The sequence below is a fragment of the Lepus europaeus genome, chromosome 6, assembly GCF_033115175.1.
Source record: "Lepus europaeus isolate LE1 chromosome 6, mLepTim1.pri, whole genome shotgun sequence".
In the NCBI taxonomy this organism is placed as follows: domain Eukaryota; kingdom Metazoa; phylum Chordata; class Mammalia; order Lagomorpha; family Leporidae; genus Lepus; species Lepus europaeus.
In genome coordinates, this window is record NC_084832.1 from 123,592,557 (window position 1) to 123,620,171 (window position 27,615).

General features: G+C 44.4%; 1 protein-coding gene across 2 annotated transcripts in view; it reads right to left on the reverse strand.

Moving 5' to 3' along the window:
- Window positions 1-2,461: 2,461 nt before the first annotated feature.
- The window catches only part of PKP2 (plakophilin 2), a 94,173-nt gene continuing 69,019 nt past the window's right edge, over window positions 2,462-27,615 (reverse strand). Inside the window, exons 7-13 of one of the 2 annotated variants that reach the window (XM_062195059.1) lie at window positions 26,296-26,413; window positions 25,299-25,463; window positions 24,215-24,385; window positions 12,969-13,122; window positions 8,310-8,499; window positions 2,825-2,912; window positions 2,462-2,692 (exon numbers count right to left, since the gene is read on the reverse strand). In XM_062195059.1, the coding sequence (XP_062051043.1) occupies window positions 2,624-2,692; window positions 2,825-2,912; window positions 8,310-8,499; window positions 12,969-13,122; window positions 24,215-24,385; window positions 25,299-25,463; window positions 26,296-26,413 (955 nt within the window). In that variant the 3' untranslated portion in view covers window positions 2,462-2,623. Of the gene's footprint in view, window positions 2,693-2,824; window positions 2,913-8,309; window positions 8,500-12,968; window positions 13,123-24,214; window positions 24,389-25,298; window positions 25,464-26,295; window positions 26,414-27,615 lie in introns of both variants that reach the window. The other variant, XM_062195058.1, reaches the window with a different exon arrangement.

The window sequence follows — 27,615 nt, forward strand, 5'->3', positions numbered from 1 at the left end:
GGCTCCCCCCAGGTGATCCACCCACACAAGGGCTCCCCCGAGGTGATCCACCCACACAAGGGCTCCCCCCAGCAGGTGATCCACCCACACAAGGGCCCCCCCCAGGTGATCCACCCACACAAGGGCTCCCCCCAGGTGATCCACCCACACAAGGGCTCCCCCCAGCAGGTGATCCACCCACACAAGGGCTCCCCCCAGGTGATCCACCCACACAAGGGCTCCCCCCAGGTTTCCACCCACACAAGGGCTCCCCCCAGGTGATCCACCCACACAAGGGCTCCCCCCAGGTTTCCACCCACACAAGGGCTCCCCCCAGGTTTCCACCCACACAAGGGCTCCCCCCAGGTTTCCACCCACACAGGGGCTCCCCCCAGGTGATCCACCCACACAAGGGCTCCCCCCAGGTGATCCAACAGTAAAGGAGTGAGCAAGTCTGCAAGCTGAGGGACAGCGCAGGACATGGCCGCAGGTGTGGGCCCACTCAGCACATGGAAACCTCACAGCAGCCAGCACATTTCTCTCCCTCTCCATTTTATGAGCTCTGGCCATCAGCTAGCGCCATACTTCTTACAGAAACTGTTCCTTGGTGAAGAATTTAGAACTGTAGGGAAGAAATACAAGAATTACAAAGTATTGAACTTTTAGAAACGGAAGTTTATGAGGTCAAACCCTCGAATGCCCTATCAATCATATCACAATCACCAAGATACACAAATAGATCACATATACACAGACAGCAATGCAGGCAATGGTACTTGTGCCTTGTTTTGTGTTTAATGTTTTTAATATTTATTTTCATTTACTTGAAAGGTATAGCGACAGAAAGAAAAAGGTATCTTCCATCGTGGGTTCATTCCTCATATGCACACACCTGTCAGGGCTGTGCCAGGCCTGAAGCCAGGACCCTACAGCTCCATCTGGGTCTCCCACGAGGGTGGAAGGGGCCCAAAGGCCTGAGTCATCACTGGCTCCTCCCACGATGCACTAACAGGAAGCTGCATCAGAAGCAGCTTACCTGGAACCTGAACCGGTGCTCTGACGTGGGATGCGGGCAACCCAGGCAGCAGCTTCACCTGCTGTGACGTAACAGCGCCCCTGTATTTATTATTATTGAAGGCTCCATTAATGCTTTAAAATATACATTATCGCTAAAATTCTAGAAGAAGAGATAAATTATCTTTAATTTTATTTTGTCCTTTAATTTTATTTTGTAACCTAAGTCGTCTTCATTAAGCTTTTAAAATTGGAAAGAAATTTAAGTTACAAATGTAATAAAGAATGAAGTACACATTCAAGTTGGAAATGGCAATTTATTTTTTATTATGCTTTTCTGGCCCAAAGGGTCTGAAGGATTTTTCCTTATCTTATTTTCTTATGACAAATATCATTGTTTTTCAAAAGTAAAACATAACAAACTGTAGTTGAGACTATGTCTATATGAATGGTTTTCACCCAGCCCAGCTGACTTCGCACGGAGTACAGATCCACTTCACAGGACGACGGTGTCACCGTTCCAGCATCCTGATTTCCCCCGTGTGGGGCCTCATCGCCTCCTGCCCTTCTTCCTGACCACGACTTCCTCACAGTTCTTCCCTGGAGGTGCCCTGACTTGAAATAATGGCTTGAGCAATCAGGTGAGAGTCCGTGTCTGTGTTATTCTTCAAAGCGCTGGGCGAAGCTGGGCTAATGATGAGGTCACTCATGGATGAGCTGTGTCTTCTACGCCCTGGGCTGGCCCAGCAGTCTGACCCAAAGCCTTGCTTCCTCCTGGTGCTGGACAGTAGAGGCCATTCTTCCTGGTCTCGGGAGGCCCAGGACACAGCTGACACCGATGGAGGAGATCCGCATCATCAAACAGTATAAATCACGTCCTTGAGCAACAGCCCCATTGACCCAGTGTTCAGGGGTAGCACTGACACCCAGAGTTGCCTTTCTTTGTGGGAAAAAAATCCTGAAATCTGCTATAAGCACTTCCTCTCAACTTCCTTTTCATACAATCGCTCATGCTTGGAAGTCTAAGTTTCTTAAGTCCACTTAAAATCAGAGGGAAGAAAACCCCGAGGGGAGTAACATAAGCAAACCAACAATTTTGCCACTGAACTTCCTCCTGGAGAACCTGTGGATATTTCTTGGCACTTCCATTCTATTTCACTGCAGGACAAAACACTCGTGGCTCAATGGTGACACAATGTGCGTGTGAGTGAGAAAGCATGGAAACTGGAAAAGGAATACAAATCAGACTTTCAAAACCCCTATCTATACAAAAGTGTTTCTTACACATGATTCGGTGAATGCCTATTCTACAGGAGCTCACAGTTTGGTTCCAGGAGGCCGTGCACCACAGGCCCTGATAACAAGGATCACTATTTGCAGAGGACAAAACCACGCTGCCAGTATCTACTGGAAGCACAGTAGCAACAGTCTTCTGGAAGACTAATAAAGTCATGTTCTGATGACTCATTTTCTGGATTCTGGAGACCTTGGCAATAGAGAAGGACAGAAGCAAGCATGTGTTCCAGGGTTTCCTGGGCTGCATGGTAGAAAAATAGGTGTTTTCCTTTGGGGTTTTCTTGTAGCTGAGAATGGTGAGGCTGGTATTTCCGAGAGTCCTCTTCCCTTCTCCTCAGTCCTTAAGGGAATGATAGGCTTTGGCAGTCCGGCTGTTGACAAAATCTGTCTTCTTAAACTGAGCCTTTGGAATAAACAAACAGAAATGTGAAAGGCAACGCAATTTTCACATGAGAAAACTGAGGTTTTTCAGTGCTGTGTCTCCTCTCACCAGGGCTCACTAAGTGGGCCACTACTCTGTCAACTACACCCTTACCTTTTTGTAGGCGTTGTGGAGCTCCGTGTGTGCCCACAGGGAATACAGCAGGACGCTGGCTGCTTTGCTGGCCTTGTTGGGGGCGTAGCTGGAAAGAAAAAAACATGTTCCCAGAGCAGTGAGAATGCAGGAGGCCCCTGGCTGCCACCTCTGGGCAGTCCCTACGCCTTCTCTGGCTTCTATCTCAGCAGCCATCTGTGAGCCCAGACAAGACCAGTAGAAGTTGAGCTTCCAATGGCTGGGACCACTTTTTTTGTCGGGTAGAAAAATCCCTGTTCATAGGGAGTACATCCTTAGACATGTTGCAAACCCTTGAATTTATTTATAGAAAAGAATTTGTATATACATATTAATAAGGCATTATTTACAGAGTAAAATGTGGGTAAGTTTGAATAAAAATGTATATGGCTTTTGGACATGGTGACTATGAATATAGAATAAAATTATTTTTCAAGCTCATAAAAAGAATTATTATGGCAGCAACTGTTAAAATACTTTCAGAATAACTGTATAAGTTTTAGTACAGAGCAAATGGAAAAATTGTTCCGGAACAACAGCAAAGTTATAAAATCAAGCTACATATTCATCAATGAATCAAGAAAGAAAACATGGTACATATTCATAGCAGAATATTATTCAGCCACAAAAAAGAGTGAAGCCCGGATATTTAAAGCAAAATGGAAGGAAATGGAGATAGTTCTGTTAAATGACATAAACCACACACAGGAAGGCAAATACCATTTGTTCTCTCTCATGTGGAAGTCAATCTGACCTTAGAACAGTGATTACGAGATGCTAGAAAGGACAGGATGGGGCCAGTACCGTGGCTCGCTTAGCTAATCCTCTGCCTGCGGCACTGGCACCCCAGGTTCTAGTCCTGGTTGGGGCGCCGGATTCTGTCTGGGTTGCTCCTCTTCCAGTCTAGCTCTCTGCTGTGGCCCGGGAAGGCAGTGGAGGATGGCCCAAGTGTTTGGGCCCTGCACCTGCATGGGAGACCAGGAGGAAGCACCTGGCTCCTGGCTTCGGATCGGCACAGCGTGCCGGCTGTAGCAGCTATTTGGGGGGGTGAACCAACGGAAAAGGAAGACCTTTCTCTCTCTCTCTCTCTAACTCTGCCTGTTAAAAAAAAAAAAAGGACAGGATGGATGGATAACAGAGACTAAACACAGCCACAGAGAAGAAACAAGTTCAAGTGTTCCACAGGCTAGTAGGGTTACCACAGTTCAAAATAATGCATTCTAAATGGTACAAAGAACCGGAAGAGAGGAGTTATAGGTTCCAAACAAAAGGAAAGGGAAAGGCTAGCTGACTGGTTTGGTCAGGTGACTGTGTGTAGGTGCTGAAGCATTGCACTGCGCCTACAGAAATGCATGTGGATTACATGTGAATACAAATTTAAAATAAAACAGTAAAAGGGGCTGACATGCAAAAAGATGGCACCAAGTCTTCACTGAATTTGACAATGACATTAGCTTTTGATGTTCTGCTTCTACATTTGTCCTAAACTTCCCACTTGTGACTAAATATCAACGGCTTCTCAGATTTTTTGTTCTTTTTCCACTTGACTAGTAAAATGTCTGACTTTTGTATAAAAATAAATTACTTGTTTGAGAGGCAGATAAATATATACACATACACACAGCCCACAGATATATCCTATCCACTGACTTACTCCTCAAATGTTCAGAAGAGCCAGGGCTGGCCTGGGCCAAAGCCAGGGACCAGGAACTCAGTAACCTAGGTCTCCTACATGGTGGCAAGAGTCTGCCTGTGAGGGCCATCACTGCTGCCTCCAAGGGTCTGCATTAGCAGGGAGCTGGGTCAGGCACTCTGCTGATATGGGACATGGGTGTCTTTTTATTTTTTAAAAAACTTTATCATTTAAAATTTGTTTAGATAAATAAAATGTACATATACATGACAGAATATTACTCAGCCATAAAAACAATTCAATCCTGACATTTGCAAAAAAAAAATGGATGGAACTGTAGATGATCGTGCTAAGTGAAATAAGTCAGAGACAGAAAGAAAAATGTCACATTTTCTTTTTCTTTTTCTTTTTTAACAGGCAGAGTTAGACAGTGAGAGAGAGAGAGACAGAGAGAAAGGTCTTCCTTCTTCCGTTGGTTCACCTCCCTAGTGGCCGCTAGGGCCGGCATGTTGCGGCTGGTGCACTGCGCCGATCCGAAGCCAGGAGCCAGGTGCTTCCTCCTGGTCTCCCATATGGGTACAGGGCCCAAGCACCTGGACCATCCTCCACTGCCTTCCCGGGCCACCGCAGAGAGCTGGACTGGAAGAGGAGCAACTGGGACAGAATTGGGCGCCCCAACTGGGACTAGAACCTGCTGTGCTGGCGCCGCAGGTGAAGAATTAGCCTAGTGAGCTGCGACACTGGCCAAATGTCACATTTTCTTAGATGTAGAAGGTAGTAACTGTGAGAGTATAAAAAATGTGGGTATCCTTTATTTGGCATGAAGATAGTTAAAAATAGCACCTTCAGTGAAATACATGACCTGCATGATTACCACTCTTCCTTGTGTTATTATCCCTGTCACGAATACTGCATTTTGTGATATTAATATTCCTATTTCAAAGAAAACAGCATGTATGTGTATGAATGTAATAGCTACATATGAAATGAATATGTCAAAATGTCAAAAATCACTAAATCTAAAAAAATAAAAAAAAACATTGAATACAGGCATAGGCATAGTAAAAATACACTATAAATAGGTATAATAGTAAATATATTACAGAATTACTTTGTATGAAAGGTAGTGAGTGAAAGAGACATAAAGATAGATATCTTCATCTACAGCTTCTCTCCTCATATGCCCATAACAGCCAGGGCTGGGCTGCACCAAAGCGAGAAACCTGGAACCTAACCCAGGTCTCTCACATGACAGCAGAAACCACATACTTAAGTTGTCACCTTGCACCTCCCTGGTTGTGCAAAGCAGGAAACTATAATAGAAATGCAGCCAGGACTTGAACTCAGACACTCCAAAACGGGTGGCTGACGTCCCGAGCAGTGTCTTAACCCGGACACAGGCATCCTGACTGCTCAGCTCAGTACCTGCCCTAAAATTTTTTTTGAAATAAAAAAATTCTAGAAAAGATTTTATTCTTATTTGAAAGGTAGACTGATAGAGAGGAAGAAGAAGAGAGCGCGCGCGAGAGAAATCTTCTATCCAGTGGTTCACCCCCCCCAAACAGCCACAATGGCCAGGGCTTGGCCAGGTGAAGCCAGGAGCCAGGAACTCCATCTGGTCTCCCACGTGGACAGCAGGGGCCCAAGCCCTTGGCCTGTGTTCTGCTGCCTTACCAGGCTAACTAGCAGGGAGCTGGATTGGAAGCAGAGCAGCTGGGACTCAAACAGGTACTCAAATACGCGATGCTGGCATGCTAGAAGGCAGCTTAACTTGCTGCACCACAATACCAGAACCCTAAATAAAACTTTTTCTGTATCAAAGGAGTTTGTAAACATGGAACCAAGAATAAAGAATGTCGAGCTGATGGAGACGCAAGCTGAGTTCACACATTATCTGAAGGCTTTTCCTTCCATGCTAACCTAGCAGGGGACGTCTCATTAGTACTTCTTGGATGCTTGTAGCTCCTGGGCTTCTTGGTAGTAAGCAAAAGCAACAGATCTACGAAAGCCGTGGCATCTCTAATACTCAAACTTGGGGGCGGTTCTTACACTGTAAGGGTGTCACCTGCAGAATGTTTCTTTACAAGCTGGTTGTTTGTCACTTGGAGTTTTTTACTCATGACAGAACATTGTAAATGACAAGAAGTTCCCAGGTTAGCCCATAAATTACGGCTCACATTCAATACTAGCGAGGAAAGAGAAGCAGGTAGAAGCTACATGTTGACTTTTTTTTTTTTTTTTTTTTTTTTTTGAGACAGAGTGTGTGGGGACTTCCTAAGAAATATACGAGAAGCCCAGTGACACATCTCCCACCCTGCTAAGCTACAGGAACTGGCCTAAAATGATGGCCTCATCCCACGGACAACAATTAAGTCTGAGTACTCAGGTAATTAAGACTGTATCATCCTACAGTGATTGTCTTAGAAGTTTGATCACCTGAGAGAGTCATTTCTGTTTTAAAGCGATTATTCATTCACTCCACAAAGACTGGGCACCTGCTGCCTGCTGGACTCTGGGAGCAGGCGGACACTGCTGACTCCTGAGGAATCACTGTTCAGGACCAGGCTCGGGGCTCCTTTTAATGACCAGACTCTGACTGGGGTCCTCTTTAGGTGCTCTGCAGGCATGAGGGCTGCACAGCACAGGGACCTCCAATGCAGTGGGGCTGGGGTGGTGCAGATGTTCATCTCAGGGCAGCACAGCCCCCATCTTCACTCCTGCACGGTACATGTCTGTGCACTGCACACCAAATCCACCTGTGTGGCCTGAGAACGAGCCTATAATAGATTTTTTCTTTTCTGGTTACTTACAAAAAGTAACATATTTGTAACAAGTTGAATAATTCAGAATTCTTTAAGGACGAAAAGATAATCTTTATAACCCACTCCAATCTCATCACTCTAAATTAAAAATTAGTGATAACTAGGCTATACAAGGTACTTCAAAAATTTCATGGAAAACAGAAATAAAAGATAGGTCTATTTTGGTGGAAATGACCTTTGCAATCCATGCATGGTTTTTTCCATGAACTTTAAGACCCCTCACGCACAGGCCAGGGAGGTGGGAGGGCTCACGTACGTGTTACACCTCCTGCTCTCACAGAGGAGTAAGGAAGGGAAGAGATGTACACAGAACACTGAGAAGCAAACATTTCTCGGCAGGCTGCTCCCACTGCCCCTCTCGTGCTATTCTTCCAAGCCACTTGGCGTTTTGCCCTCTGCTCCACAGATGTAAGAGAGGAAATCTCTTTCCCAGTCCACAGGACTCCCACTTTGCCTACACTCCGCTGTTCCCAAACTATAGCTGTGGCTCTGGGAAATAAACTCATCAGGTCAATAAATGCTGAAAGATACTACCAAGAGATCTATGGAGTTTGACTCTATGTTGATATTTCGCAAATTTGACTTTTAATGCCCCTTTTCCATGAACTTGATTTTTTTTAAAAACAAGAAGAGATACCTCCCATCCACTGGTTCACTCCCCACATGTCTGCAATGGCAGGGGCTGGGCCAGGCCAAAGAGGGCAGCTAGGAACTCAATCCAAGTCTCCCACAGGGCTGGCAAAGACCCAAGGACTTAAGCCATCACCTGCTGCTTCCCAGCATGCACTTGTGGGAACTGGGTGGAGCTGGGACTTGAACCATGGTACACTGACACAGGATGGGGTGTTCACCAGCATTTTACTCACGGTGCCAAACATCCACCTCAGATGGTCTGGCCCAGCTTCAGGGTCTTGCCTATGCTCACGCTGCCTGTGGTCCTCACTAGCTGGACACTCAGACTAGAGTAGCCACTCATCCGAGTGGTGGAAGGCAAAGAGGCTGAAGGACTTACGCATCGCCTGCGCTGATGGTCATGATTTTCTGCAGGCCCCCGGTGTTCAGCAGGTCTCGTGCATTCTGGTAACTGTTCTGGATGATGTTGTTCAGTGTGTAACAGGCAGAGGCTGTAGTCTCAGTGAGAAGGTCCGTAGTTGGGACTGTGTCGGGAATTATGGAGACTAAATCTGGCAGAGTTTCTTTGGCTGCAAAATGAAACAGAAAACAAAACAAAAAAACCCTCCACTTGATTAAAAAGACTGATTCTTAATCTCAAGATTCCAACATCTTAGGTAAAGGAGATTTTTGAAAAGAAACACAGTTGGTTAACAGACATTTGAAAAGATGTAACCTTTCTAATCAAAATTTAAAAAAAAAAATTTAAAAAGAGAAATTCTATGCTTAGTACTTTAAAATCTTTTCAGGAAGCAATACAACAAATGCCAAGAATTTAAAACATTTTCATATTCTTTTTTCTTTTTCTTTAAAGGCAGAGTTAGAGAGTGAGAGAGAGAGACAGAGAGAAAGGTCTTCCTTTTTTTCCGTTGGTTCACTCCCCCCCAAGTGGCCGCTACAGCTGGCGCACTGCGCCAATCCGAAGCCAGGAGCCAGGTGCTTCCTCCTGGTCTCCCATGTGGGTGCAGGGCCCAAGGACCTGGGCCATCCTGCACTGCCTTCCTGGGCCACAGCAGAGAACTGAACTGCAAGAGGGGCAACTGGGACAGAATCCGGTGCCCTGACCGGGACTAGAACCCGGGGTGCCAGCACCGCAGGCGGAGGATTAGCCTATTGAGCCATGGTGCCGGCCACATTTTCATATTCTTGAGTTCAGTAGTTCTACTTCTGGGAATAAAGATGACTTTAAAAAATGGAAAAAGCTTCTGAAAGGATCTTTTTTCTTTTTTAAAAAAAGATTTATTTGAAAAAGTTACAGAGAGAGGCAGAGGAGGGAGGGAGAGAGAGAGAGAGAGAGAGGTCTTCCATCCGCTGGTTCACTCCCCAGATGTCTGTAATGGCCAGAGCTGAGCCAATCTGAAGCCAAAAGCCTGGAGCTTCTTCCAGGTCTCCTATGTGGGTGCAGGGCCCAAGGATTTGGGCCCTCCTCCACTGCTTTCCCAGGTGCATTAGCAGGGAGCTGGATTAGAAGTGGACCAGCCGTGACTCAAATCGACACCCATATAGGATGCTGGCACTGTAAGCAGCGGCTTTACCTGCTGCGCCGCAGCGCTGGCCCCTCTGAAGAGATCTTTATGGCAACAGTATACTCGAACGTAAATGAAAAATTTTAAAATATAAATGTCCCAATAATAAGAATATGATTAATGCAAAGGATATGTTAACTGCAAAGAATATTATGCTCCCCCAAATATAACCAAGAAGCATGTATAACAAGAAATGTCTGTCAATATTCTACATAAAAAATCAGTAATTATTTATATTATGAATGCATGTTATGGAAAATGTGTATAAGAAGCCCAAGAAGAAATACACTAACATGCTAATAGAACCTGTTTTTCTACAACAGTATCAATGGTGACCTAAAAAGAGTTTTAAAAAATTATCTCGGACGGCGCCGCGGCTCAATAGGCTAATCCTCCGCCTGTGGCACCGGCACACCAGGTTCTAGTCCCGGTCGGGGCACCGGATTCTGTCCCAGTTGCCCCTCTTCCAGTCCAGCTCTCTGTTGTGGCCCAGGAAGGCAGTAGAGGATGGCCCAGGTCCTTGGGCCCTGCACCCACATGGGAGACCAGGAGAGGCACCTGGCTCCTGGCTTTGGATCAGTGTGGTGCACCGGCTGCGACAGCCATTGGAGGGTGAACCAACGGCAAAAGGAAGACCTTTTGCTCTGTCTGTCTCTCTCACTGTCCACTCTGCCTGTCAAAAATTAAAAAAAAAAAAATTATCTCTACTTCTAAAAGTTTTTTCAATGCATATAAAATATGACTATTTTTAAAAGAGAAATAAAATATTTTAAAAATTTATATTTACTTTTCTAAGATGAGAGAGGGAGATTGAGAGGGAGAGAAGGGGAGAGACAGAGATCTCCCATTCTTTCGTTCACGACCTAAAAGCCCTCAACAGCTTAGGGGTGGGCCAGACTTGAAGCCAGGAGCTTGGAACTCAGGCATCCCATGCAGATGGCAGGGACGCAAGCACCTGAATCATCACTTGCTGCTTCCCAGGGTGTGCAACAGAAGAGAAGAAAGCTGCACCAGGAGTGGAGGTGCAACCTGATCCCAGGCACTATGATACTGGATGCTGGCATCCCAGGCAGCAGCTTAGCATTCTGTGCTAAGATGCTCATGCTTAATTTGGAATTTTAGAACTGCATTTATCTTGCTGAAGGATCTTCCTCCTGTTGGCCTTTTTTCATTTTTAATAAAGATTTATTTACTTATTTGAAAGTCAGAGTTACAGAGAAAGAGGGAGAGAGAGAGACACAGGAGAGATCTTCCATCTGCTGGTTCACTCCCCAGATGGCTGCAACGTTGCCAGAGTTGGACCAGGCTGAAGCCAGGAGCTTCACCCAGGTCTCCCATGTGGGTGGCAGGAACCTAGACTCTGGGGGCATCTTCTGCTGCATTTCCCAGACCACTAGCAGGGAGCTGGATCAAAAGTGGAGCCGCCAGACATGAAGCAGTGCCAACGAGGGATGCCAACGTCGCAGGTGGCAGCTTTACCTACTACACCACCATGCTGGCCCCTACTGTTGTCTTCAAAGTGAGGTTTACTGGTATAATCATTTACAAAATGCACGGGGCTTCAGCTATATCCTGCCAACAGTTAGGGGACTGCAGGACCCGAGTCCAACAGCACTGCTACCCTAAGTTATACATCAGTGAACAGGGCAGTTAATTCACCTTGGCAGTGTTTTGAAGATGGAGTCAATGTATCATTTGAGTAAAGAAAAAGAAGTTAAAGTATACCTCTACTGAGATCTGGCACAAAAGCCCAAAAAGATACACAATGGGGAGAACATTCTAAATCCTGAGAGTGCCTAGGGAAAGGTTTCTTTTAGAGTCACTGAACATTTCTAGGCTCTCTTCATATTCATAACGGTCATAAGACCATTGTATAACTTTCTGTCAAGTGTACTGCTGGCTACCTTTGAAAATGACTTTAGGGGCTGGCTCTGTGGCACAGCAGGTAAAAGCCACTGCCTGTGACGCTGGCATCCCACATGGGCACCAATTCGAGTCCCAGCTGCTCCTCTTCCCATCCAGCTCTTTGCTAACGGCCTGGGGAAAGCAGCAGAAGATGGCCCAAGTGCTTGGGGCCCCTGCACCCATTTTGTGGGACATCCTGATGGACTTCCAGGGCCCCGGCTTTGGCTTGGCCCAGTCCTGGCCATTGCAGCCATTTGGGGAGTGAATCAGCAGATGGAAGACCTCCTTCTTTCTCTCCCTTTCTTTCTGTCACTCTCAAATAAATAAAATCTTAAAAAAAAAAAAAAACAACTTTAGTAAAACCTAACCACAGACTTCAATGTCCGTGGTGTTTTGTTTATGTGCACCCATTACCAAATCTAATACATTACAGCAAACAAAATTTTGTTCATGGGGCCGGTGCTGTGGCATAGCGGGTAAAGTTGCCGCCTGCAGTGCTGGCATCGCATATGGGCACCAGTTCAAGTCCTGGCTGATCCATTTCCAATCCAGCTCTCTGCTATGCCCTGGGAAAGCAGTGGAAAATAGTCCAAGTGCTTGGGCTCCTGCACCCGCATGGAAGACCCAGAAGAAGCTCCTGGCTCCTGGTTTCGGATCTGCACAGCTCTGGCTGTTGTGGCCAACTGGAGAGTGAACCAGCAGATAAAAGACCCCCCTCTCTCTCTCTGCCTCTCCTTCTCTGTGTAACTCTGATTTTCAACTAAATAAATAAATCTTAAAAAAATCTGTTCGTAACTTCAGTGGAATTTTATGAAAAACCAAATAAAGGTTTTGAGAAATGGCCAATTTATGAAGTATTAGGAAGCATGCCTCATGGTAGCACCATCTTCCGCTTATCTCATTTTTATAGTTTTTGACTTGCTTCAACAATGACCAGATACTCCCTGATGGAAGGAGATGAATGACAAACTATGTTATCTGTTAATGTGTCATGGTTACCAACTGTCAATAATGCGGACTCTCACACAACAACGGCAGTGGCAAATCCTCGTGTCTCCTTGCGTTTACTCTGAAAGCCATCTATGCCAATGTGCTGTCCTGTTGTTCTTTTTCTCGTGATTATCTTTGTTTTTTTAAACCTCGTCCAATATACTGCCAAGCTTCTAAAGCAAGCACCTGCTGCATCATTGTTTTTCTAATGTTCTAGAAGAGCAGTGCTCACGTGGGCCATCCAGAGAACACTGCGAAAGCACAACACGGAGAAAGACACCACAGGATGGCACAGCAGAGGGATGAAAAATGTCAAACATATTACTTATCCCATTAATTCCTAGTATTGCTTATCATTCCCCTCTGTAGTAATTAAAACAAAAAAAACCACTAGATACGAAGAGAAATCCAACTTGAGATCCAGTGAGAACGTCAGGTCTATTTATCACCTTTTGCTTGAGATGTGCACCTCCAGCCTGTGGCTGTTTTAGACAACATAATTCGGACAGTAACTCACTGCATTCGCATTTTCGGTTTCTGAAGACGGTCAGTATAGGTGGACACTACCACCAACTCACCGATTTCATTCTGCAGAGAGAGAATCCGCGACAGGTTCCGCAGCAGGGAGACCGCGGTCTTTTTCACACTGGGGTCACCGACGTGCAGCATCTTCCGGGTGTGCTGGAGCCCGTTTTCCTTCTGGACGACCGTCTGAGCTACCGACGTCGGCATCTGTTTTGTGAGATGCACCCAGTGAGTGCTAGAGCACGGGATTCCAAGGTGATAATGAGCTTTCTACAGATTACTAGAAGGTGAGGAACTCGTGTTACAAACTACAACAGATTGGAAACCAGTCTAAAGATATTTTCTTGTAAACTGCATGAAGTTTTCAATTCAATTACTAGATAAAATCAAGCAGTATTTTTAGATGCAATGTTAGATTTGGTACATTTACAATGTTGGATTTTGGTACACTAGCTGGTACATTTTTTGCATCTGGGTGTATGAATTAAAATGGGTCTGCTATCTAGCCCACTTGAGGCCTCATTCCTTTGCAATCATAGCCTCTACTCTAACATGAATGGCTCTTTCCCAACCTGTGTGTACCGATGGTCCTTTCCCCCACCCACTTAATGTTGTATGATTGTTCAGAATTTTCTCTACAGACAAACCTCCTACCCACAGAAGATGAGTGGCCTTTCTCCCAGTCCTGGCTGGGATCAGCTTCAAAACACATCCATCAGTCTTCACTGGAGTCCAGAGGCCTCCCCCTTCAATTTCCTCTCCGGCCCCATGAGGTTCTCTCTGTCCCTCAAGGCCTCCTGCTCCTTCCTCAACATCCACCTGGGGCTTTAGAGCCTGCTTCACAGCTTTCTCCACCTCCAACCCCTGTAGATGACTACAGTGATGGCCTCACGGTTCCTGGACTTCCCAAGAAGTCTCCTCCACCCATCAGCCACGGACCCCCAGAACCACACAGAACCTGTGTTTGCTGAGATCCACTGACTCTGCAAACATAAACTGGTCCATGTCCGGCTCCTCACATGTCTTCTGGCCTCCTAGCTCTCCTTCCCTCCCTCCCACAGTGCTTCTCTGCACTTGCCAATTGCCTCAATGATCTTGTCATTCGGGCTTATTTTGCACTCAATCATCAAAACTGCAGTACTGGGGCTGCCGCTGTGGCTTAGCATGTAAAGCCGCAGCCTGCAGTGCCGGCATCCCACATGAACGCTGGTCTGAATCCTGGCTGCTCCACTTCCGGCTCAGCTCCCTGCAATGGCCTGGGAAAGCAGTAGAAGATGGCCCAAGTTCTTGGACCCCTGCACCAACATGGGAGACAGGGAAGAAGCTCCTGGCTCCTGGCTTTGGCTCGGTCTAGCTCTGGCCCTTGCGGCCATCTGGAGGGTGAACAGTGGATGGAAGATCTCTCTCTCTCTCTGCCTCTGCTTCTGCCTCTCTCTAACTCTGCCTTTCAAATAAATAAATCTTTAAAACAACAACAACAGCAACAAAAACCTGCAATATTGAGTTGATTTAGCTTTATGGCTTTTCTGGTTTTATACATGGCCACCCAATACAGCTAGAGAAAATGGTTCATTTGAAGACTGGTCCTTCTGCAAACTTGTGGTCTCCAGTCTCAACTGGAAACTCAAATGCTTGTATTCAACTGCTGTTTCTTAAGCATCTGTGGGGATTTCAAAGCCTTCTACCAGGATGATCTTTCTATAATCTGATCAGCTTATGTTCCACTTCAGGTTTAAACCCTTCCATGATTCCTCACTGCCTTCAGAACAGTGTTCAGACATCGTACTGTGGCTCTTAGAGTCCTCCATAGTCTACAGTCTGCTTTTCTCTCCTTCCAAATCACACAATAATTCTCCTTTAAAGGAGGAAATGCATTTTCATTCATCCTTCCCCCCCTCCTTTTTTTTGACAGGCAGAGTTAGACAGTGAGAGACAGAGAGAAAGGTCTTCCCTCCAATGGTTCACCCCCCAAATGGCTGCCACAGCCAGTGTGCCGCGCCAATCCGAAGCCAGGAGCCAGGTGCCTCCTTCTGGTCTCCCATGCGGGTGCAGGGCCCAAGCACTTGGGCCATCCTCCACTGCCCTCCTGGGCCACAGCAGAGAGCTGGACTGGAAGAAGAGGAACTGGGACAGAATCCGGCACGCCAACTGGGACTAGAACCCGGAGTGCCGGTGCCACAGGCAGAGGATTAGCCTAGTGAGCCGTGGCGCGGGCCTCGACCCCTTTTTTTTAACCTCTCAGTCCATCCTTTCCATGGTACCCAGTACACGACAGGTCCTATGTTTAAGTGCTTACTGAATAGAACTGCATAAATATGCTGCCAAGTTGCCTAAGATTTATTGTCATCTTAGAAGTTGCTTAATAACAAGATGAGGAAACAAGATGAATTAAAGTGTCACAAAATATTTCTTAAATTTTTTTTAAAGCACTTTGATGTTAACATTAAAATGATGAAAACATGTCAGTGGATGAAATCAGGACCTCCAAATGATTTATTCAGCTTAGGGGAAGCTCAGAGCAAACTCCCTCACCCTGATTCACTGAGGGCAATGGGAAAGTCTGAAGGTGGATGCCTTTACAACTTGCTCAGTAAGGAAGGTACATATATTTACCAAGTAGAAATCCTATATCCTGGCATTTGGGAATATGTAAGCCTATTAATCAGTTAGTCAACTGTTCTTAAACAGAACTTCTAATTCCCCTTCCCCTTATTACTACTGCGGCTGACCATACATTGTTTAATGTTTATTAAGCATTTCAATATTATCTCTTGTGAGGCATATGTTCAAGTCTTTTTTTCATCTTCCTTTGGGTTACCTTTTCACTGTTAACTTGATGACTAGTCTGTATTTTCTGGGCACCAAACTTTGTTTCTTAATGTGTGCTGCAAATATCTTCCTACTCTATGGATTACCTTCTGTATCTTAACAACCCTTTCTGCTATCATAAGTGATTAATTTTAGGTACTCAGTTTATTAAATGAGCATTTTCCAGCTAGTACTTTTTGTGTCTACTTTTCAGAAATCTTTTACTATTCTATATCATGAAGATATACTTTCATGTTGTTTATAAGTTTCATTTTTTTTTTTTAGAAAAAGATTTATTTATTACTTTGAAAGGCAGAGTCAGAGAGAGGCAGAGAGAGAGAGCGAGCGAGCGAGCGAGATCTTTAATTTGCTGGTTCATTTCCCAAATGGCTGCAATAGCTGAAGCTGGGCCGATCTGAAGACAGGAGCAAGCACCTTCTTCCAGGTCTCCCAAGTGGGTGCAGGGGCCCAAGGACTTGGGCCTTTTCTACTGCTTTCCCAGGCCATAGTAGGGAGCTGGATCAAAAGTGAAGCAGCTGGGACTTAAACCAGTGCCCATATGTGATGCTAGTGCTGCAGATGGCAGCTTTACCGCTATGCCACAGCACCAGCCCTAAGCTTTATTGTTTTACCTGACATATTTAGATCTCATTCCTGTTGGAAATGACTTTTTGAAGAAGGTAAGAAGTCAGGGATATATCTCATTCCACCATTCATGGATATCAAAGTAAGTATTTAGTGTTTTAGAAACTTGAAAACTTTATTTCAATGATTTCTAACTTTTACTTTGTGCTGTTTAATCTTTTTTTAAAATCTTATTTTTAATTAATTTTGAGAATACAAAGTAACTGTACATATTTATGGGTACAGTGTGGCATTCCCAGTACACAAAGTGTCATGACCGCACTGGGGTTAGTGCCATCACCACCACCATGGACATACATCATTTCTTTGTGTTGGGAACATCCAAAATCTTCTTTACACACTACTTTGAAACATTCAGTTAACTGTTGCAACCCTAGTTACCTTACTACGCTGCAGAACATGAGAGATTGTTCCTCCTACCCGGCTACATCAGTGAACCATCAGCATTCCCTCTCCAACCCTCCCTGCACTGTGTTCTTCCTGTTCTGGTAACTACTGTTCTCTTCCCTTCTTGGAGATCAACTTTAGCTTCCACATGTAAATGAAGACACGCAGTCTGCCCTTCTGAGCCTGACTACTAGTATGACTACCAGCATGACAGGATCTCACGATTTTTTGGCTGAGTAATATTCTATTGTGTGTGTATGTATAGATTAGATAGAGAGATATATTTATATTACTTTTTTTATCCTTTCATCCATCTGTGGACACCTAGATTGCTACCATATCTTGGCTATTGTAAATAGTGCTGCAATAAAAACAAAATGTTAAAAAAAAAAAAAACACCAAAAACTTGTTCTAATCCTCACCAGCATTTGTACTTTTTCTCTTCCTGATACTAGCCATTCTAACTGGGGTGAGGTGGCATCTCACTGTGATTTTGATTTGTATTTTCCCGATAATTAGTGATACTAATCACTCTTCCATTTACTTGTTGGCAATCTGTATGTCTTCCTTTAAGAAATATCTATTTTGGTCATTCACTCATTTTTACTTTTTTTGTTTTGTTTTGTTTTGCTGGTTAACTGAATTCCAATACATATATTTTGGAATTTAATTCCTTGTCAGATGAATTTAATTCCTTGCCAGATGGCCGCAATGGCTGGAGCTGCGCTGATCCAAAGCCAGGAGCCAGGAGCTTCTTCTGGGTCTCTTATGTGGGTGAGCTGGATCGGAAGAGGAATAGTCAGGACTAGAACAAGCACCTATATGGGATGCTGTGATTCAGGCCAGGGCTTTAACCAGCTGTGCCACAGTGCCAGCCCCTAGCAGTTTCAAAGTTTTGTGTTCTATGTTTATAGCTTTGATTGAGTCAATTTTTGGACAGGGTCGAGAAGTAACAGTCTAGTTTCTTTCTTCTGCATACAGATACTCAGTTTTTCCAGTACCATTTATGGGAAAAAATTCTTCTCTCCAACATATGTTTGGCATCTATGTCAAAAACCAATTGGCTGTAAATATTTCTGGGTTCTCTATTTTGTTCCATTGGTCTTGCATCTGTTTTTATGCCAGTATACCATGCTATTTTGGTTCCTATAGTTTTGTAGCATATTTTGAAGTCAGATATGGCAATGCTCCCAGCTTTTATTTATTTATTTGAGAGGTAGAGTTACAGATACAGAGAGGGAGAGGCAGAGAGGTAGTTCATCCACTGGTTCACTCTCCCAATGGCTGCAACTGCTGGAGCTGGGCCAATCTGAAGCCAGGAGCCAGGAACTTCTTCCAGATTTCCCACATGGGTGCAGGGGCCCAAGAACTTGGGCCATCTTCTACTGCTTTCCCAGGCACATTAGCAGGGAGCGGGATTGGAAGTGGACCAGCCAGGACTTGAACCATGTCCATATGGGATGCCGCACTGAAGACCATGGGCTAATCTGCCATGCTACTGCACCAGCCCCTGAATTCATTTAGGTTCTAACAGGTTTTTGGTGAAGTCTTTTCGGTTTTTCTATATATAGTATCATGTTGTCACAAACAAGGATAATTTGACTTCCTCTTTTCTTATTTGGGTGCATTTTTACCCTTTTACCTTACTGCTCTTGCCAAGACTTCCAGTACCATGTTGATTAAGTCTGGTGGAAGTGGTCGTCCTTGTTTTGTTCCTGATCTTAGAAGAAACAACTGCAACTTCTCCCCATTCAGTATGACGTAGGCTTTATCTTACATAGCCCTTATGAAGTTGAGGTACATTTTTTTGTAAGATTTCATTTCTTTATTTGAGAGACAGAGTTACAGACAGAGAGAGGGAGAGCCAGATCAGAAGTGGAACAGCTGAGACTTGAACTGGCACCCACATAGGGGATGCCAGCAATGCAGATGGTGGCCTTACCTGCTACACCACAGTGCCAGCCCCCTTTCTTTTTTAAAAAAAATTTATTTGAAACACACACACACAGTATGACAAAGAGAAAAAGAGAGAGGGAGAGAGAGAGAGAATGTTCCCTGTACTGGTTCACTTTTCAAATGGCTGCAGTAGTTGAAGCTGGGCTGATCTGAAACCAGGAGCCAGGAGCTTCTTCTGGGTCTCCTACATGGGAGATGACTTGGACCATCTTCTGCTGCTTTCCCAGGAGCGTTAGCAGGGAAGTGGACTGGAAGTGGAGCAGCCAGGACTTGAACCGGTGCCCATGTGGGATGCCAGAACCACAGGCGGCAGCTTTACCCACCACACCACAGCAGCAGGCCCTCCCTTAGATTTCCTCTTAATCACTGGCCATCCAGGAGAACAGTATTTTTAGCTTCCACATATTTCCAATTATGGAGTTCCTCTTATTCATTCTTAGTTTATTTCATTGTGGTTAGAGAAGACACGTGCTACGATTTCCATTGTTTAGAATTTGCAGAAACTTGTTTTAGTAGCTTAACAAATGCTTTCCATGTGCTGATAATAATGTGTGCTCTACAGCCATCTGATGATATAAACATTCTGTAACTGTCTACTAGGTCTACCATTTTATAGTATAGTTTAACAGATGTTTCTTTGTTAATTTTTGGGGTCTGGATTATGGGCCTCATGATGAGTGGGGTGTTGTACTATTCGAGTCTATCTCTCCCTTTAGATCCAATGATGTTTGCTTTATATAACTGGATGCTCCGGTTCCGTAGGTATACATATACAACAACTGTTATTTCTTCTTGCTGAACTGATCCCTTTTCATTACACAGTGAGCATCCTTGCTTTTTCAGTTTTTTAGTGATGGTCTATTTTTTCTGCTATATAGGTACTGCTGCTTGTTTTTGGTTTCCATTTGAAAGGAAGATTCTTTTTATTCCTTCAACTTTTGGTCTGTGTACATTTTCACTGGTTAAGTGAATCTCTTATATAGGCAGAATATCACTGGGTCTTTGTCTTTTTCTTTTCAAAAAACCATTCAGCCAGTAGGGTCAGTAGGTTCTCTTTCTTTCTTTCTTTCTTTCTTTCTTTCTTTCTTTCTTTCTTTCTTTCTTTCTTTCTCTCTTTCTTTCTTTCTTTCTTTCTTTCTTTTTTTGACAGGCAGAGTTAGAGAGAGAGAGAGAGCGAGACAGAGACAGGTCTTCCTTCCGTTGGTTCACCCCCCAAACAGCCACTACATCTGGCGCGCTGTGCTGATCTGAAGCCAAGAGCCAGGTGCTTCCTCCTGGTCTCCCATGTGGGTGCAGGGCCCAAGCACCTGGGCCATCCTCCACTGCCTTTCCAGGCCACAGCAGAGAGCTGGACTGGAAGAGGAGCAACCGGGACAGAATCTGGTGCCCCAACCGGGACTAGAACCTGGGGTGCTGGCACCGCAGGCGGAGGATTAGCCTAGTGAGCTGCGGCGCAGGCCCAGTAGGTTGTTTTAATTTGGAAACGAATTCCATTTATATTCAAGGTTATTATCGCTAAATGAAGGCAAAGTTTGTTAACTATGTATCTTTAATTTAGTCATTTTGTTATTTTTTAAACTGTGTATCCTCTTTTCCTTGTTCCTCTTGTTCATTTAGGTGGTTTGGTCATTTTCTGTATTGCCAGGTTTGACTCTCTTCACTTTTTCTTTGGCATATCAGCTCTACCCTTGACATTTGTACTATTATGTGTTTTCATGATGGTAGATATCAGTCTTTTGTTTCCAACAATCCTGTAAGTGTTTCCTGTACTGCCAGACTGGTGATAATAAAGTCCCTTAGTTTTTGCTTGTCATACAGCCTCCTTCATTTGTGAGTGATAGTTTTGCTGGGTATAGTACTTGAGGCTGGGAATCTTCTATTTCCTGGTCTACAAGGTTTCTGCTGAGAAATCTTTCATTAACCTAAGGGGGAATTCCTTAGTTAGTTACTTGAGACTTTTCTTTTGTTTTTAGAAATCTCTTTGCCTTACATTTTTTCATAATTGGATCATGATACATCTCAGAGGTGATCTTTTATGACTTAATCTGAGAGTTCCTTTGGGATTTCTGCTCTTCAGTATCTATATCTGTATCTTTCCTAAGATTTGTGAAGTTTTTACCAGCTATTTTACTGAACATGTTTTCTGTCTTTTTCTTTTGCTTTTCCTTCTGGATTACTCATAATGCAAATGGTTGCTCATTTAATAATATTTCATAGGTCTCAAAGCCTTTCTTTCTACTTTTTAAAAATTTTAATTAGTTTTCTAAAGAAGAGCAATGATTGTTTTAAAGGCAGAGAGACAGATGCAAAGAGTTCCCAACTACTGGTTCACTTCTCAAATGCCCTCAGTGGTTGGAGATGGGCCAGGACAAAGTCAAAAGCCAGGAACTCGATTTCGGTGTCCCATGTAGAGCTGGGACTTGAACCCAGGTACTCAGAAACAGCACACGGGAATCCAAAGAGGCAGCTTAACTGCTTGCTATGCCATCTACTTCTACCTCTTCCTTTTAGAGAACTCCTTCCTTCCTTCCATCTTTGCTTCCTTGCTTGCTTGCTCCCCACTTGCTCCCCATTCTGTTCTTGAGGTTCTCAACTGCGTTTTTAATTTGCTTCACTGAGTTATCTAGCTCTAGTACTTCCTATTGTTTTTTTTTTTTAATGATCTCTGTCTCTCTGCTGAATTTCCCACTCACATCATGCAGTGTCTTCCTAATGCTACTGAATTGTCTGTCTATATTCTCTACTACCTTGTTAAGTTTTCTTAAAATCATTCTTCTGAATTCTTTGCCAGGCAACTTGTAGATCTTTACTGTTTTTATTCTGCAGCTAGATTGTCACTGTGCTCCTTTGGAGGTATCATATTGGTTTTTTTCAGTTTTTTTCAGGTTTTTTCATGCCCCTGTGTTGACTTTGTGCCTCTGGGGTGGGGTGGGGGGTCAGCTGCTTCTGTCAGGTTTACAGAGTGGCTTTAGTGGTAACAGACTTTCCTCTGTGATGAGTCCTGGGCACTGGTGGGATCTCCTTCACTGGTTTTGGTTCCGGCTGAGCACAGCAACACGCTTTCCACACAGATTCTTCAGCTGTCATCAGAGCCAAGCATGACAAAGCAGCAGTTTTTTCAGGGCACTTTCTGTTTGCTTCATGGGATCCCTGCACACCAACCCACTCAGGCAATGCTGCTTCCCCAGGCCAGGGGTAGATGATGCTTGCCTGCTTCCTAGGCACTCTTCAGGCTGAACCACCCAAGGCTGGCTGTGTGGTTCCAGAGGCTCTGGGCACCACTCTGGGGGCAGCAGGGCTCTCCTCAGCACCAGGTTTCACCGTGGCATGCCTGGGACTCTGGAACTTAATGCCTCTGCCCTCTCCCCAGGTGGGAGATAACTCTCTCAAGTGCTGCATGGAGTTGGAGGAGAGGTAATGCAAGCAACTCTTTCTGGGTCCTCTTTCAAAGCATCTTTTCTTCTCTTTAGCCTAAACCTAGCCACTACGGCCTCTCACCTCCTTCCCCAGTGGAACATAAAGAGCTGCTGCAACTGGTGCCAGCACAGGGAGATGCATGCAGGATGATCTCACTCAGCCACCACCTTGCCAGGATTCCCTGCAGTGCTTCCTCTTGAAACTTATACCAGACTTACAGAGTTTGCTAACCAGACAAATACTGTGAATCCATCACTTTTCCTTATTAGTAGAGTGGCCATTATATCTGAATTATAAAACTTAAAATGAGGTTGTTATATTTAAATAGAATTTATGTTGTGATACTGAATACTTAAATTATATAATCTGGAATTTTTTGGAAAGCTGTTTATTTCAGTTTAGGTTCTCTGCCATTTAAAGCACAGAGTCATCGAGTGCTTAGCACTCTCTCAGCTAGGAAACATGGTCAGTGGACAGACTATTTCCTGGAACTATGTCTGATGGCTTATTTTTCACGTTTTTCTCATGACTGATTCCTTTCAGAAATTATAAAAATAAGGATCTCTATCATACCATATAAGCATACACATCAGGAAAATTAATGATCAGAAGGTTATACATGTAAGTCAAAATTTTAGTAAAAAGCATATCATAATTTAAAAGAATAAAGGGCCTCATAGCATTGTTCCATGAAGCTAACGATCTCCTCCCATAAATCTCCAGCCAGGTTCAAGTCTCTGGGAATAGAGACGGCTGTAGTTTGGCAGCATAAAAGAAATGGTTTTGGGAAACCTAGAATAGGAAAAATGGGAAGTGAGATGATAAATTAATGTCCCTACGTCATTAGAGACTTCATGGTAGTTCCCTATTTCTCTGTGCACAAATGTATTTTACAGAAAAACAAAAAGAGAAATACTGGTTTTAGTATTTAACAACTTTCTACTATACTGGGAACAATCATCTGTGTAAACACACGCATCAAAGAACGTGGTTTCTGAGGTAGAGAATAACTAACGTTCTCATTCCCTACGGGCATGCCTTTCTCTATGGCAATCGACACTTGGCAGCTGGCCATATAATGAACTATTTAAGGGGAGCGTGTTCAAGTCATTTTACAATCAAGGCAGAGAATATAAATGTAGTTCAACTAATTAAATATTTATAGAATTCCTAAATATGTTCATGGTGTAAAATACACATGGAAGGCAATAAGCTTTCACTATTTTATATATTTTGACTCCGCTGCTTTGAAAGGATTGCATCTGGAAAGAGAATTAGTTCTTTATTTTGTAGTTAACTTTCTAGGACACAAAAGCACAGATGTCCTTTCCAACGCCACACTGCAGTGGGCATCTGTTGTTTTTGCCTGCCCAGCATTTATTCCCTCTAATTTTCCACTAGGGAGCCGTTCTTTTACCTCTTCTGTCCATGTGGTATAAGTGGCAGTGACCCCCACCTGCTCAAACACAGGCTCCTGACGTTCCCATGTGGGTACACTGCTCAGATCTGGACAGTGAGGACATCACAGCCCGCTAGCCAGAAGCAATGGTTCAGAAATGGACAAGATATCCTGACCAGGCCAATGAGATACACTCTCTGAGTTATTAATGGTGCAATCGGGAGAACAGACTTTTTTTTTCTTGTGGGGATGTTGGGCTGGCAAAACACAAGCCTGCAATACTTTCTAGCCATCTTTGTTACCATATGGATGGACCATTTGAGAACCAAACCAACAGAGGAAACAGAGATGGAGCATAATTCTAAAACCCACAGCACCCAAGTCCAGTTGTGACAGATAACCTGCCCCAGACATTTTCAGTTTCAAGAGCCAAGAAATTCCCTTTTTTTGTGTATGAATGCTGACCAACACCAGTGTCTGTGAGTCTTGTGTCTGCAGTGTGGCTTAGCGTCGTGGAGGTGAGGCTCAGAGTCCTGGAGAGCTGGGACGCTCTCTGGCAACTGCGTAGAACTGTCCTGCAGAGTGAGAAGACGTCTGCTCTCACCTCACGCTTCACCTCTGAACCTAATGTGGGTAGGTCTACCGTGCTACTCTCTTACAAAGTAGAAGAACGGGCACACTACTCACTGGTCCACTTCCTGCTGTGAGATTCTGCAGAGCTCCTAAAGAGGCCTCCTGCGTGAAGTTTCGGACACTCTTGGCAATCAGGGACAAGTACATCCTTATCACGATGGAGTGCCATAGCCACTCCACACCCTTGGGGTTGCTCTTCTCCTCCGGCATTGGCATGTCCTGGAACTGCTGACCACACACAACGGAGTCCACAGTGAATGCACTTCAAGGGGCTTCCACCATCCACACCCAAACCAAGAGAGCAGAAATGCTATCTAGAGACTGATAGTTTGCATAAGCCCTTGAAGCATAAATGTCAAAAAGCAAACATGTACGATGTCCAGCTACTTAACTTCTAGCCCGTGACGGCTTCCTTCCTAACTACATCCTATTCCCAGCTTTTCATCTCACAGAGTGAGAGAATTCAGAGGACTAAGCACAGACGGTTCCAGAATGGCTCGCAGGCTGCTTTTAAGCTAAATGCTAAATTAGTCACAACCACTCTGAAGATAAGGAAACAGGCCTGGCCCTCGGTCTTGTGAGGTTGTCCAGCATAGCACCAGAGTTCTAAATTTACCAGCTCTTCTCCAAGGTAAATAATACCAAGATACTCAGAGGAGAACCGGGTCGCATTCTTTCAAATTCCAACTGTGCATTCTTTCCTATGGGGTTTGCTGTCAGCGTGTCCAAAGCTTGTTTTTAGAATGCTCAGAGTCAACTGTCAGGCTGTTTTGGGCTCTGAAACAATGTAGATGCCACTGGCCATGTTGCATTAACCTCCTTTTCTAACCTAAAGGGCATCCAGCAGTATGGTTTAGTAGCCAACAATGCAAATATGCAGCCAGATTGCCTGAAACTGGATTCTGGCCCCTCCAGTTATCTGTTGAATCACTATGAGAAACTTAACTAAGCTTCTAGTACCCACTTCCTCATGGATAAATGAGGGTATTAATAATACACACCTCATAGGGTTGAAGTAAATACTAAAAGAACTGAAAATAGTGCCTGACTGTATACCAAGCACGCGCGCGCACACACACACACACTTTTCTGTCTCTGTCCCGCTCCGTCTCATTCTTTCGAAACCCTCCCGACATACCTCTTTTACTTTCCTGCTTCGGCTGCCAAAACACCCGATGCTTTTGTTGTTGTCCGTCTGGATATTCCGGTTTTGAGTATAGATATTCTGGGAATATCTCTCTGGGAGCTCTGCCTCCAGCTGGTAGGAGAGGTTATGCAGAATGCACACACAGTTCTCTGTGGCCTGAGAAAACAGGAAGTGAATACTGAGCACACACAAACAGAGTCTCTCTGCAGATGCAGTGTCGTAGGACTTGTCAGGCTTTATCTAGCTTTTATGAGATTTACTGCATGCAAGCACATCGCTCTGACTGCGGGGCACCTGGGGGAAGTGAAAGATGATGGTTGAAGGGCTAAGGCTTTGATGAATGGTCAGGAGGACAATGCTAAGGAGTGCAGGCTGAATTGCTAATTATATTTCGGACACATAACTTCCTAGCAGCCATGCAGAGTTGGAGAATGGTGGAGCTACTGTTTACAGGGACCACTTGGGAGGCTACTGCAATCATCAGTATGGGAGAGGCACAAACGAGGAGAGCAGTTGTAGCACAAGAGAGGGCAGCAGAACCCCAAGCCTTTTTCCAAGGCAGGCTATGCGTGATCCGCTGCCAGTGCAGGTGAGGAGTGAGGTGGGGCAGGTGCTCAGATTTCCACCTTCTTTTGGTGGAAGGTGACCAGGAAGAAGGGCTACAAGGATGCAGGCAAGTTTGAGGAGATGAAGAGATGAATGCAAGTTCATTGCTGGATATGTAGAATCTGGGCTACTTTCAAATTTCCATACCAAACCGCTATGCAGGAAATCAGAAATATGGGTTTAAAAAGAAAAAAAAAAAAAAAACAGAAAAATGAAGCTTGAAAGATTTTAATGTTTCCTGGACCCAGATGTGAAATCTCAGGATCAGCACATGAGTCCATGAATAAATCTAAACCCAAGCAGCTGCTTTTAGAACATTCTGAAATAGCTTGCTAAGACAAAGTAAGTAATTCAGTATGCAAGATGTTTAGCCTTGAATTACCTTGTCATCTGGCTGGTAATCCGCAATGGTTCCTCTGACGTAGTGGACCAAGGAGTCAATCAGTCCATCACACCTTCTCATCACCTTCCTCCCATCAGGGCCAGCTGAGCTCATGTTCCTACAAAAAAAAAAATAAATAAATAAATAAAAAAATAAAAGCCACGTCTGATGTCCTATATCCCACAGACCTTTGCTGCAAAGCTTTACTTGAAGCCTCCTTCTGATGTTCAGAAACCAGCAAATTTGTAACAGTATCTTGGGGTCATAAATCATGAATCCCTAGTAGTTGTCAAAGCTGGACACAACTTCCAAACACACCAACACAAAAATGTGGCCATGTCGCTAACAGTCTTCTTTCTAGCTGCTTCACCCCAAGTACCAAGGACAGAGCACAGTTCTCCACTTCACTTTTGAGGGCTGAACAGAGAGAAGGCAAATGTTTTGCACTGAAAGAAGAACTAATGGCACAATAAGAATAGCAATGCACTGGATGTCCAAGTCCCAATTTTTTCCATGTCTTTTTTAAAGATTTTCTTATTGAACATCAGAGTTAGAGAGAAAGAGGGAGAGACAGAGAGAGACGGAGACAGAGAGAGATCTTCCATCTGCTGGTTCACTTCTTAAGTGGCTGCAACAGCCAGGACTTTCAGGCCAAAGCCAGGTCACTTCATGTCTTTTTCTTTTTTTTTTTTTTTTAAGATCTTATTTATTTTATTTGAGAGGTAGAGTTACAGACAGTGAGAGGGAGAGACAGAGAGAAAGGTCTTCCTTCCGTTGGTTCACTCCCCAAATGGCTACAATGGCTGGAGCTGTGCCAATCTGAAGCCAGGAGCCAGGCACTTCTTGGTTTCCCACACAGGTGCAGGGGCCCAAGGAGTTGGGCCATCTTCTACTGCTTTCCCAGGCCATGGCAGAGAGCTAGATTGGGAGTGGAACAGCTGGGACTAGAACCAGTGCCCATATGGGATGCTGGCACCACAGGTGGAGGATTAACCTACTGTGCTATGGCGCCGGCCCCAACTTCATGTCTTAATACTACTAAAACACTTAAAGTTATCCTGGGCTTTGGTTCCTCTTTAAAAAAACAGTGTGTTGGATTGTATCATTCTGGGGGTTTGTAGTTTTAGTATAAACTGTTATTGACAAATATTAAGCCAGATGCTCTAAAATTATTCTATAATTAAAATGGCAAAAAGCTGTCAGAGAAAATGCAATTTTCTAGTGTAAGACTTAAGCCAAAAGCATGACCTATGGAGTGGGTATTTGGTCTAGCAGTTAAGATGCCACTCGGGATACCCAAATTCCATATCATGGAGTGCT